This window comes from Diabrotica virgifera, chromosome 9, assembly GCF_917563875.1.
Source record: "Diabrotica virgifera virgifera chromosome 9, PGI_DIABVI_V3a".
Lineage (NCBI taxonomy): Eukaryota > Metazoa > Arthropoda > Insecta > Coleoptera > Chrysomelidae > Diabrotica > Diabrotica virgifera.
In genome coordinates this window covers 52,939,286-52,953,580 of record NC_065451.1, presented here as the reverse complement: position 1 = coordinate 52,953,580, position 14,295 = coordinate 52,939,286, and the positions used below count along the sequence as shown (strand labels likewise).

At 33.5% G+C, this 14,295-nt stretch overlaps 1 protein-coding gene across 1 annotated transcript in view; it reads left to right on the top strand.

Annotated features, from left to right (window-relative positions):
- The window catches only part of LOC114327204 (probable multidrug resistance-associated protein lethal(2)03659), a 205,465-nt gene that overhangs the window by 149,640 nt on the left and 41,530 nt on the right, over nt 1-14,295 (top strand). The window contains exon 7 of the mRNA XM_050660975.1: nt 6,350-6,764. Within this exon, the coding sequence (XP_050516932.1) occupies nt 6,350-6,764 (415 nt within the window). The remainder of the gene's footprint in view (nt 1-6,349; nt 6,765-14,295) is intronic.

Sequence of the window (14,295 nt, the reverse complement as noted above, 5' to 3'; positions counted from 1 at the left end):
CAGCGCGAAACCCCTTTGCACCACTTTTTCCAATATGGCGGCCGGGGGACAAGGGTGGCGATCCCAAAAACTTGAACTTAAGCTTCTACTGAACCCCCCTATACATTAAAAAGGTAAAATTGACTCCTCTAAGAAATGCAACCCTAAATGTAACATTTCAGTGGACTAATATCGAGCCAAGCAACAAGATTCTATAAAATGTCAACCCTACAGGTTGCAATGACCCAAAAATAAACCACATGTAATTTCAAAAGAAAATATGAAAATATCAAAGATAAATCACCAAAATCAATACCAAAATTATAACGTAAAATAATCGGTTCAAACTTACCGTAATATAAGAAGAAGAAAATAGTTATTAATAAATTTTAAACAAGACCTCAAAGCATGTAACATAAAAAAATGTGAAAGCAATCCATAAAAAGTTAAAATGCAATAACATATTCACCATAAAATATGAAAAACCTTCATGTAATATCATCGGTAAAATTCAAAGAAAATATTAAATATCAGAAACAATCAAATAAATTTTAAAGTACGTAAAAATATAAAATACCTGTAAATTAGTCAAAGCCTAACATAATAATTTTAATAAAATTTCAAAGTCCAAACAGAATTACAATTTCAATTTTATATAAAATATTCCTGAAGTCTTTCAAATAACCTTTACTCAAAACATGTACATTATTCGCATTTCTCTTTCGAGTTGCCTCACGGCAGCGTAATTATCTTTATCAAAAAAGAGCAAAAACAACACAACACTCGAAAAGGTTGATAGCTTTAACTTACAAAAACCAAAATAGAAAAAATACACAACTTTCACGGAGGAAGTTGCTTAATTTGGCCACACGTTGGTTAAAGCCAATCTTGCAAGCTAAACTCGGCTTTGGAAAAGAAAGATGGTCGAAATTAGCATGCAATTTGAAATAAAGGAAAGAAAGTATAGAATAGAGAAGAAGGAAGGAAGAAGAATAGAATAGAACACCGGCTAAGTAGCTCGAAAAACAAGAGAGTAAAAAGAAGGTGGGATTCGAGGGCCAGAAAAAGGAATAAAATTAAAACAGATTTCTTTCTGAAATAATTTGGGCGTGAAAGAAGGAGAGCTGGAAGAATGAAACAGAAATTAGATAAATAAAAGCAGACAGAGATCCTCAACAAACTAAAATGGAGGGCACCAGTCGTACTCTTTTATTAAATTAACAAATATATTTAAAGGTTAACTAAACTTTCCTAACATAAAATTTTTGTTGTTTCATCCTAAATCAACTACCATTTTCAAGTGAAACTGGAAAGAGATATAGACCAGGGCGCATCTGTAAAAATATTAGTACATTTGGACGTTGAGAGGTGACTCAATTTTTTTTGCTGAAATTGCTTGAAAATAACTCTTCTTCTTCTTTCTCATAATCCTTAGTGCCCTTCAGGGCGTCGGATGTCGGGTTCCGCCTTTTATCCACTTCTTCCAATTACTTCTATTAGTGGCCAGGTTCTTCATATCCCTCATACTGATGTGTCTCCTTTCACCTATATCTTGGATCTGGTCCATCCATGTCTTCCTCGGCCTGCCCTTTTTTCTTTTGTTTCCCATTTTGGCTTCATGTACCTTCCTTGTAAGTCTATTTTGCTCCATTCGTTGTATGTGTCCAAACCAGCTTCCTTGTTTGTTTTCGATCTTCCTAATTATCGGTTCTTGTTCCAGCTCTCTTTAAAATTATTAGATTATATTAGATCCAGATTATAACTTTAAAATTGTTCATTTTTGAGAAAAGTTGTACTAACACAAAAGTTGCGTAATTGAATTTTCTACAACATAGAATTGGTCAAAAATTTAAAAAATAGTCACCCTTGTTGCAAAATAGCAATAATTGCGAAAAAACCATACAAAAAAAAGTATTCGCATTTTACGTTTTTCAACCATTTATGCTACACTTAGGACCTTCATTTTTCGCCCAGAAAAACTTAATGATACAGTAAAACAGTACTGTAAATTTCATTAATATCGGTTGAACAGATTTTGCAAAATAAATTTTGAAATCCAGCTTTCGCAAAAAAAAATTCATTTTTCAAAATGTTACAGGACTAAAAATAAAGCAGATAGCAAGTTAAAAATTTTTTAGGTATAGAAGTGTACTCTGTACCTTTTATTTGCAATTTGCAAAATTAAAATCGATTAGTTATCACGGCGTCAGGATTTTTTTTAAATAAACATTAATTATTGGTACTACGCGCAGGACAGCGGATAGTTTGCTCTCATTGGGCATTAAAATGACCTTTGATAATGATTGATACATTTTAATTATTACATTTCGATATAAATAAATAAATTTGTTTATTGCAAAATAAAAACACATACCCTTTCTTTTGAAATAACACTTTTTAGCAAAAACTTTCTTTGTTCATGTTAGAAACAATGTTAGAATGTGATACATATAGTTAGTAAATAATTGAAAATAAAATGTCCTAGTGAGATTGGATGGTTTAAAAATAGAATAACCTATCAGGTTTTAGGTTTGTACTGTTCATTAAAATAATTTAAATAAACCGAAAAAAATAACATACAGGAATATTTGAGATATATATTTTACCGCTTTTGACCAGTAGCGATAGAAAATCCTGAATAAAGTCTCCTTGAAAACTTTAGTTGGCTGAAATTCACATCAGCGATCATAACACCGTGGCAGAGAGAAGTTCAATGGAACGTGACCCATAAATTCACGTTCGATAGAAGGAAACCATTCGATTTTCGAAAATGTCTAACCATAGACCATTCCAGACAGCCTCCAAAGAGAGAGTAGTCCTACTTACTTTGAAGAAACGGAAAGTTTCCAGGTACGGAAAATATGTAGAAAATCCAACAAATGCCAAAATCAAAAACCATAAGACAAAACTCGAAAATCTGAACTCCAAAATCCAAAATCAAAACCAAAGTTTAGAATATATGCAATGAAATATCCCCAAAGACGTCACCCCAGTAGTAGAGTTTTTCATATTTTGTTTTGATTTATTATATACGGTGACATCTGGAAAATGTTTCTTTGTTTTTTTCCATAGCACACTGCTTGCTTCTATATATTTCCACTTATATGACAGCAACAGTTATGTTTAAAATTTACACGTTTCTTAAGATATCTCGAGATATAAAAAAGGTATAGACATGCGGTTTTCGGTATTCTGTTGCTAATTTGGTCTAATTTTGTAATACAGGAAAAAATACATAATTGTATTTAATATTTTCCAAAGAAAACTAGATCTCTAAGAAGAAAATAAATAGCGCCTCCTAGCCGGCATATTCCGTAAGAGGCTGTTTCCAAATTATAACTATTACATTGACGAAAAAGAGCTGTTTTCAACAAGACTAAGTTTGCAAAAATCGATTAAGCAGAACCGGACTTATAGCGATTTTTTCATAACAAGGTTCCCACTCACCCCCACCTCTTATTTGCACAGGTAGACTTAAACTTGTGAAATAAAATATGCGCAGAATTTTATAAAGAATACGATAATCGGATTTGCAGTGCCCTTTCATTAGGCAAATTTTGTAAAATTTCGATTTTTTAATTTTTGATATTCAATTACGCCCTCTAGCGGTGGACTTACAATTATAAAAATAATTTCCAGGCTTTTCTCGAGGCAACTTTTCTTATAAAAATTTTTTTCCCAAAGCTGTACTATAAACGGTTCCTAAGATATGGCCGAGCGCCATTCTTATTGGGACACCCGGTACAATGGATCTTCTCACAAACCACTGCTTGCCACGACAGCAAAATGAAGACAAATCAGACATCAGATATTAGTGGTCTTTAAAAAACGAACATTACAAAACTAAACGACGTATAGAGGTGGGAACGGATATATTTTTGGTAGAGACTTTGTAACTGTAACAAGGACTAAAACAAAATAAAGACAATTCTGCAGAAAGTACAAAATCAGAAACGTGGGGCATGACCACATCTACTTGCTAAAACTACACAGATGACTAAAAGCTATGTGTCATCGCATAGATGAATATACAATAGAAAGCTATCTGGCCCCTACATGCAAAATTTCCTTATGTTTCAGGCTCTTCAGCCTTGTTGCAGGTGTACCACACGACACCTGTCGGATGCCGGGTTAAGCAAAAAGTAGCTGTACCCCGGAGGTAAAGGACACTATGTCCATTTTTATCGAAATTGGGATTATTACACTTTTTAATATAACTTTTCAAGCTCTACACAGAGGTATACCACACTATGTCCAGAGACAATTTCACGGCAAGTCACTGACTTTTTAATAGACACCAAGTCCACTTCCAGTCAGAGGTAAACCACACCATGTGGACATGGTGTTGTTTACTTCTACTAAATGTGCGCACTGTTATTTACCATCTGGACATAGTGCTTAAAAATAATACACTACACTACCATTTACAGTGAACAGTCAGCGATTGAAGGTGTGTAAGGTTATGTTGTCAAAGAAACTTTGTAAATCTAATTTAGTAGTAGTGAATATGTTGAAAAAAATTGAGCCAGGAGATTAAATAAAAGCTGATCAAAGAGGTAGACATAGGCCAATAAATAAAAGTCTTACCGAAAACATAGATAGTATACATTAACATATCAATTCCTTCCCAACGTACGAGAGTCATTATTCCAGAAAAAGGAGCGACAGGAATTGTCTGGGAACAGAACTTACAATAAAAATGATGCATCAATTGTACATTGATGAATGCAATAATTAAAAACATGTGGACAAAACTAAAAGTAAAAAAGTGGTTACATTATGTATATGATGCAGGTGACTCCTCTGTATAATGTATGATGTGGGACGAATTGAAAGGGGCATATGGTGTAAATGAAATTGCCTCGTCAATTTGAAAATGGGCGACAATACAATTCCAGGTAGTCAAGTAGAGGACATCACTCTGTGAACCAGTAACTGTTATAGTCAAAATAAAAATATAAGTGCAACTTTTGGATATTGCATACGCTCTCAAATAATGACGATCACAAAAAAGTTTTAGTGAAAGAGCACATACATATCGAAGCAGACAGTGTTCAGGCTTTGATCGAGAGAAAATGAAAGAAACTCTAAAATTTTACCATTTTAACACCATGGGACTGGCAAGAGCCTAGTTAGGCAAACATCAGCAGGAACTTGCAGATTTCAAAAACTTCAAAAAACGCTGTTAGATAAGAAACCATCACCTAATCCTCCTTTTGTAAGTACAAAAAATAATGTTAACAAAGAGCCTGTTCTGCTGTCAACATGTGTTTTCCTACAAGTCCCACACATTGGAAAGCTTTCCTATAAAACCGATTTCAATGATAAAAATATGTATGAAGTGGGTACAGTGACTTAATTCCACTATTGCCTTTTGTTCCTGCGGTTTGTCATGCTTTTTGACCAAATTTGACATAGAAATGAAGCCACAAACGATTACCACCAAGGAGATGAAGACGATGGCCTCTAACAATTTTGAGCCTTGTCGTTTTTATTTGTACTGAATTATTATAATATTATATTACTTTTCTCTAATAAAATAATAGTATCAAATAATAATAGTTTAACAAGTTTGTCTTGTTTATTTCGTAAGGACCTTCACATGCAATGTCACATTATTTAAATAAAAAATGATAGAGGTAAACAACACTATGTCCAACTATAAATAAAAAAAAATTTATAACGAAAGGTAAACTTCAGGTGTACAACACTTCATAGAGGGAAAAACGATTATACATACGACAAAAATAATATACTAATCTTGGTTAAATATAAAAAACATTCGAGTATTTACTGATTACAAATTTAAAAAATGTTAAAACTACTCTCCTGAAAAAGTAGAAAAATGGACATGTGTCCTTTACCTCCGGGGTACAGTTGTTAAAATAAACATTTTTACCTTTTTTTTTTTGACAACAGCAAAATGTATTTAAAATTAAATAAATTGCGTACATTCTTCTTTTTGTGTTGATTAAATTAATCAAAAAAATTTTTTGGACATCCTTAGTAAACAATTATGTTAATGTTTATATTACTGAATAGATAATTGAATATCCTTTCAAATTAATTAGCACACGACCCCTTTTTCATTTAAAAAAACTCATCCATTACGTCATCACGCCCAAATGGATGACGTCACTAGTATGATATACATGCCAAAAATCATAATTTAAAAATAAAAATCGACCTGTTTCGGGATTTTTCCCAAAATCGCTCGTTCTCAAGAAAATGAATTTATTCCAACCTAAATGTCCTCACTGTTTACATAAAAATCGCTTAAATTAAAAACAATCTGGAATTGTCTTTACTAATTCTGATAGTATAGTCCAATTACTAATTATGTTAAATATTTATTCTTATTCATTTACAGGGTCAATATTCAACAATGGAAAGCTTCACAAAATAGTGTATCCCCAACAGTACCTGCGTCTTTAGAAAATATGACTGCACCGTTAGACATTACCAGTCCTTCTCCTCAACCAGTTGATCATACAGGATTTGCAGACTGGTGGCTAACCCCATTGTTTATAAGCGAAAACACTGTAATATACTTTAGCGCTCTGAACATTCTTATGGTCGTTATAATGAACATTAGATCGTCTTCATTCTACGCATGGTCTATAACTGCCTCAACAAAAATGCACAATACCATGTTCGAGAACATAGTTTATAGTCCCATGAGGTTTTTCACTATAAATCCTTCTGGAAGAATACTTAATAGGTTTTCCAAAGATATCGGTGCCTTAGATGAAGTTTTACCAATGACTTTCATGGATACTGTTCAAGTAAGTATATAAATCTTGTTTATTTGTTAATTGCTAATTATCCGAATAAACCTGAATAATGATATCCGAGTAATCTAGAGTAACACAACAAAACTTCTTCTTCTTCTTCTTCTTATAATAGGCCTCTTGGCCTGTTTCTTACCGATTTTGAGCTTGTATTCGTAGCTGTGATGTTGACTGCCAGCTATCTCGCCACCTTTTAAAGGGCCTTTCTATTGGTCTCTGGCCTGTTGGCTTCGAATCCCTGGCTATACGGGCTATTCTCTCGCTGTCCATTCTCGTCATATGCTGATTACACTCTCGTCGTCTCTGTCTTCCCCACCTTACTATATCTTGTAAGTTACAGAGATCTCTTAGTCTGACGTTCGGTATTCTGTCTCTCAGTGTTTTCCCAGTTATTGACCTCAACGTTCTCATTTCTGATGTTCTTAGTATCCTCTTGGTTTCTGCTGTGTCACATCTTGTTTTTATCGCGTACGTCATGATCGGTCTTACACATGATTTGTATATGTGTACTTTCCCTTCCAGCCGCATAGCTTTGTTTCTCCAGGTGACATCCCTCAGACATTGGCTCAGACACGTAATTGGCTATATTTGCTTGCTTTCGGACGCTCTCTTTAACATCTCCATAGGATATGTTAAAGATCAGATATTGGAATCTCGAGACTTGTTCAATTAGTTCGTTGTTAATTACTAATTTGCATCTTATGGGTTCCCTTACACTACCAGGGATTTTGTCTTGGCTGTTGATATTTTCATGTTGTAGTTCTTCGCCACTGTATTGAAAGTTTGTGCCATTCGCTGTAGGTTATCCTCGTTATCGGAGATTAAAATTGCGTCCTCAGCATAACAGAGGATTTTTATTTGTTTTTCCGCCATCTTATATCCTTTTCCAGTACCTTTAATGTTTTCTATGATTTTATCAATAATAACTAAATTATGAAACAATGGGCTCAAACTCTCCCTTTGTCTGATTCCCGAATTGATTTCTACTTCCGATGTTAGTTCATTCTCGACTTTAATTCTGGTTTTGTTCTTCGTGTTAATGTCTTTAATTATCCTTAGCATCTTGTTGGGCTGAATTTTCTCCTTTAGCAATCTTAGCACATCTTCCAATCTTACACAATCATAGGCCTTAGTCAGATCTATAAAGCACATAAATGCAGGTTTATTATATTCCAGTGCTTTCTCAGCAATTTGTCTGGCTATGAATATGGCGTTTATTGTGGACCTATTTTTCCGAAAACCTTGTTGTTCCTCACTAATTGTGTATTCTTCATTTATTTTATTGGCAAGTTATTTTGTTAAGAGTTTAAGGGTTGTGCTCAGCAAGGTGATGGTACGGTAGTTGCTAGGGTCTTTGCTGTTTCCTCTCTTGTGTACATATAGGAATTGTTATACTCGTCCTCCACTGGTCTGGTACACGCTGGCTACATATTATTTCTTGAAAGAGGATCTCTATGTTTTTGATTAAGGTTTCTCCTCCGTATTTCAGGAATTCATTTGGTATCCCATCGAGTCCTGGTGCTTTTTTGTTTTTTAACACATGAGATAAATCTAATGTTTTCACAACAACACACATGAGATAAATCTAATGCTATAATATTATGCTGTTTGAGAATAGTAGACATTTCGAAAAAGCATTTGGTAGAGTAAGAGAAAGTATACTATTAGAACGAGTGCAAGAATTCGGTTTAGATCGGAAAGACACCAAACTACTAAAAAACTTATACTGGAAACAAAACGCCAGAAGTAGTGTCGAAGGTTCCCCGTCCTTCTTCTTCTTATTGTTCATGTGCCGTGCTCGATTATTGAGCATTGGCTATCAAATTGGCTATAGTAATTGTATTGACGGCAGCTCGCAATAGTGATGCAGAGGATCTGTTAAACCATTCTCTCTGGGTGCCGCATAACATGGCCAAAATATTCAAGTTTTAGATTTTTAACTGCTTTTACGACTTCTGTGACTTTTCAAATCCGGTGCAAAACAACTTCGTTACGAACTCTATCCACCCAAATTATTCGAAGGATTCTCCGATATACCCAGATTTCAAAGGCTTCCAATTTCTTGAGAAGTGTATCTGTTAAAGTCCAACCTTCCATACCGTATAAAAGAGTAGAGAACACATAGCATCTCACTAATCTAATTTTTAGATTAAAAGTAATGTTGTTTCCACATAAAAGTTTCTTTAACTTAAAGAATGCAGCTCTGGCCTCCTTTATGCGTATTCTAATTTCTTTGCTCATGTCCCTGCAGCCCTGCCCTACTCCTCTTTGTATTTGAAGTTCTTTAAACATGTTCCGGCCAATCCTAATGTTTTCACGTTGACTCCAGTAATGATCTTCTCTGGTCCCAAGGTTATTGCGGAATCAAAACTGTGTATCACCAAATTGTTCTTCTATTTTTTGGTACATCCTAGAGTTCAAAATTCGTAGAAATATCTTTAAAACATGACTCATCAAGCTAAACACTACATCTTTTCGCGTTGACTTTTTTAGGTATCGTCACAAAAGTCGACAGCCGCCAATTCGTTGGTATATAGGGTGAGGCAGATAAAGGGCCTATTAGAAATATCTCGAGAACTAAAGACAATTGAATTATGAAAATTGGAATGAGGGGGTTTTGAAGACTGATCTATTTAATGAAAATATTTTCATCTATTTGGTACTTCCGGTTATACCGGAAGTTGCTTATAACTTCGTTTTTTAAATGGGACACCCTATATATTTTTACATTTTTGGGTTCTCCTCGATTTCTTCTTTCTTAAAATATAAGGTTTTGTAATAATATACAGGGTAGGTTAAAAGATAATTACGTTTTCTTATTAATTTCGTAGCAATATTCCCACCCTGTAGGATTGTAGTAGTTTGACATAATAAACTCTTTTTATGTTCAAATGATTTTCAATATAGCGTACTATTGTTAACAAGTATTAGTGTAGCTAAATTTTTAATTTTAGTATACAGGGTGGGTCGAAACTCGGAATGAGTATTTTCTGAGTTTTCTTAAATGGAACACCCTATATTTTAGTATTGTAATGAAATGATATTTCATGGTACTTTTTATTTCTTAAGCATTCCTTATACCTAACTGCTTTAGTTTGTGCTTAATTGTTAATCGCATCAACAATCTTAACTTCGATGGTATTTTGATACCTCAACCACTATTGGCAATTTTAAGTATCAGTATAGATTAATATGTATTTATTTCCAAAAAATTATTTGTGACTGAATATTTTCACGGCCAACCTAATACAATTTCATCTATTTTGTGTTGCAATTAATGTTTGGCTTTAATCACCAATAACTCACAAATTAAAGAAGTTAGGTATAGGGAATGCTTAAGAAATTAAAAAGTACCATAAAATAAAATTTCATTACAATACTAAAATACAGGGTGTTCTATTTAAGAAAACTCAGAAAATACTCATTCTGAGTTTCGACCAACCCTGTATACTAAAATGAAAAGTTTAACTATACCAATAACTCTAAACAATAGTAGACTATATTAAAAATCATTTTAGCATTAATAGAGTTTATTATACCAATCTACTACAATCCTACAGGGTGTTAATGTTGCTACGAAATTAATAAGAAAACGTAATTATCTTTTAACCTACCCTGTATAATATTACAAAACCTTATATTTTAAGAAATAAGAAATTGAGTAGAATCAAAAAATGTAAAAATATATAGGGTGTCCCATTTAAAAAAACGAAGTTACAATTAACTTCCGGTATAACCGGAAGTAGCAAAGAGAAGAAAATATTTTCATTAAATAGTTCATACCTCAAAACCCCTGTATTTCAATTTTCAAAATTCTTTTAGCTTTAGTTCTCGAGATATTTCTAATAGGCCCCTTATATGCCTCACCCTGTATAGCCAGTTTGATAAATCTTATTAAAAAAATGGAGGAGAAATCTTGTACCTGAAGTTTCGAAGAACTTTATTATTTCACTCGGTATTTCATCTGGTCTACGTCCGGGGAGGTATTAATAAGAAAGGGTGTTAGACAATAATGTGTTTTGTAGCCCTTGCTATTTAATATTGATTTTGAGTTTCTATTTAAAGAGGCAATGGAGGATTCCAAGGATAGAGTCAAGGCGAATGACGTAAACATCAACAGCATCAGATACGCCGATTATACGCTGTTGATTGCGGATTCCGACTAGGGTTTACAACCACTAATGGACAGGACCAATTCAATCTACGAAAAAATTCAATATGCAAATAAACATTAAGAACGCCAAAAAGTAATGTCATTCTGAAAAATGTGGAATGTACCTCAACCTTTCTCAATAAACGGGCACATTTTAGAACAAGAAGTGAATAAATTTAAGTAGGTACCTGAGTCTTGAATCAACAAAAGTTTAATAAATCCTGATCTAAAAATAAGATCGAGAATAGAAAAGGCGAGAAAATTGTTTCAAAAAGTCAAAACTGCTGATTGTGATTCTCTGGATGTGATTCTGGTCGGTTGTTCTATATTCAGTTGAAATTTGGATCCTTAAAACATCAACCGTAAATAAATTGGTGGCTTTCGAAATGTGAATCTACCAGAGAATCCTCAAAATTTCATGGATATCGCATACCTCAAACGGAGACATCCATAAACTACGTCGTTGAGAAGAGGGAGGGGGGGTTGCCTATTTCGACGAAATACGACAGGGGGTGGGGGTATGAGTGCACATTCGACGTCGTTTAATATAATGGTATATTTAGATTTGTCGCTATTGTCTCTATAAATATAATTTTTTACTAGCTTTTACCAGCATTAAAGTATATCAGATATTCATATAAAAACGTATAGTTTTTGAAATGAAATTGAAAATAAAACAAAACGTTTACGAATAAATACACCTTTGTTAAAATTAAAAAGAATTCTCTTATAGATACTTTCATCGCATACGTTTCGTTTTTATCAGTCACAGCCTTAAAATAATATTAGGTAGCACTTTTGTACAGGACAACAAACAATAAGACATTGTTCTTTGGGTTTAAACAATCGCTTTTATATACAGAACAACCTCCGGAAGCAAACAATATTAAATTGTTAATTCATTTATGTGCTGGATATTGTGTGTGAAAAAATAGTTCTGAAAGAATGGCATATATTGGCTCTTAACACAGGGGAGTTCGTTAAGGGGGCCCGAAAAAAATCTATCCTTAAAAATACTAGAAATTGTCAGATTAAGATAAGGTATGTCAGTTAAGTGCATGCAAAAGAGTGTATATTTAAGTGTGTGTAACAAAAAGTTTCACAAAATAAAAGCGAATATTTCGCGAAATGAACGTCAGATCGAAAAACTAAAAATTACGATTTAAATATTTTTCAAAAATCTATCGAATGATACCAAACTTGACACCCCTCGGAGAGGGGTGGGGGGTAAATTTAAAATTTTAAATACAAATCCCGCGATCTTTCGCAAAATAAACATCAGATCGAAAAACTGCAAAATACACTTATTCAATATTTTTGAAAAATCTATCGAATGGTACCAAGCACGACCCCCAAAGGAGGTGGGGTGGGGGTTACTTTAAAATCTTAAATAGTAGCCAAAATTTTTTATTGCAGCTTTGGATTCTTTACGTAAAAATAGGCAACTTTAATTCGAATTTTTTTTTTCGAATTATGGATAGATGGCGCTATAATCGGAAAAAACGATTGTTGGAAATGGAAAATTAAATTAAAAAAATGTCAAGTCCCCGCTAAAATGGAAAATTTTACTTAACTTTTTTTCTAATAATCACAACCCAATAGGTCCCCACAGCGCTCGAGTGACTGCACATTTAGCATACTTTGCTTCCCTACCAGAATGAATGGAAATAAAATATTGTGTTCTATTTAGTTAGTAAGTCCTATTTATACTTAGAGAAGATTTATACGCAAAATCTTGGTCCAATGCTATTTAAATGCATTCAATTTTTTCGAATACTCGAACAGCAGATCAGCTGATCTGCTCTTCACGTGGGCTCTAAATGTTTTGACTCAGCCATGTTGTCTTATTAATTAATAAAAGAATTTAGATGTGATTTTATTCACTTTAAATGGTTATTATACCCTATATCTGTGGCTTTTGCCCAGTATACATGTTTTTTATTGTGTCGTTTAGCAATTGCTCTTCTATGAAGGTTTTATGAGAGGACGAAGCTCTGATGATGACACGTTATGTGTCGAAAGTACTTAGCTGATAATAAAATATTTTTTACACACTATCAAAAGTTTTTTGAAAACATACACCTGTTTGCCGTTTTGACCAAATAAAATATTAGTAAAAATATTAAGCAAAAAATTGAAATCGAGCCATTTGTACCTAAATACCTACCCCTTATAGCAGCAGTAACAGACTCCGCATCTCGTTTTCGAATCGGAAGCGGTCGTACGAGCGCTTCCAGGCGTATCAAAATTCGCGTGAAAGGAACATGACTAGCGAGTGAGGTTATTAAACCCTGACCAATTTTTGAACGGGACAAATGCATAACAAGCAGCGATTTTGAGATGCGCTTCCGTCAGGACCGGACTGAATCGTTGAATTGTGTGCTTATTTGAGACCGTTCGTATGCGATCAAATTTTAATAATGTTTCAATGCCTATTAGTTACATAATAGATTACTTAGATTAGGGAAACATTGTTGATAATTAAATACTAATTAATAATATATGTATTTTCTTATATGGAAGTATAGGGAAGCGGTGCTTCCCCCGCTTCCATGGACCGCACGCCTCTGCTATGGTTGCTATGAAATGTAGGGATGGGAAAAACCTACCGGTTTAAACCTAAAACCGGTTTTTTTACTTCGCAATAACCGGTTTTACCGGTTGTTTTTTTGTCCCGGTTCTAACCGGTTTTTTCTTTTTAAAGTAAAAACCGGTTATTAGGTTTTTACGGTGATTAGGATTAGGTTAGGTATTAAATTGGATACCAATCATAATTATTATTGTCAAGTAATTATTCCAAACAAAACCATAATTCAAATTTTATTTTATAAAATACAGAAGAAAACTGAAAGTGCAATCTCACATCAGCCAGAAACAATTATTAAGTTTTATGATAATATTTCCTTGAAAAGGTATTTGTAATCATAATATTTACATAAGAAGTGATCTGGTTGAATTAGACGCAAACATCATCTATTTTTCACACTTAACTCTTGACACTGAAAGTGGGTGAATGACTTTTTCTGATTACCAAAAATAATGCTCTGACTATGAATATCGAATTACTGATTACGAATACGAATCTCCAAGAATTTCGCTACGTTTTCAAAACGATACACTCATACAGGAAGTATTAAATGAGTTAAAATGTACCTATTCTACAAATATACAAACGTGTTAAAAGTAATACATATGTTCTTTCGATAGTACTAATTTTGATCATAATGGTATCGAGTCGAATGGAGTATCGCAAACTAAAGTGTATTTTAAATGTAACTTTGTAACCTATTGGATTAAAAAAACCGAAAACCGGTTTTTCCAAAAACCGGTTTTTTTGGCCGGTTATAACCGCCAAGTTAAACCGTAAGCAAA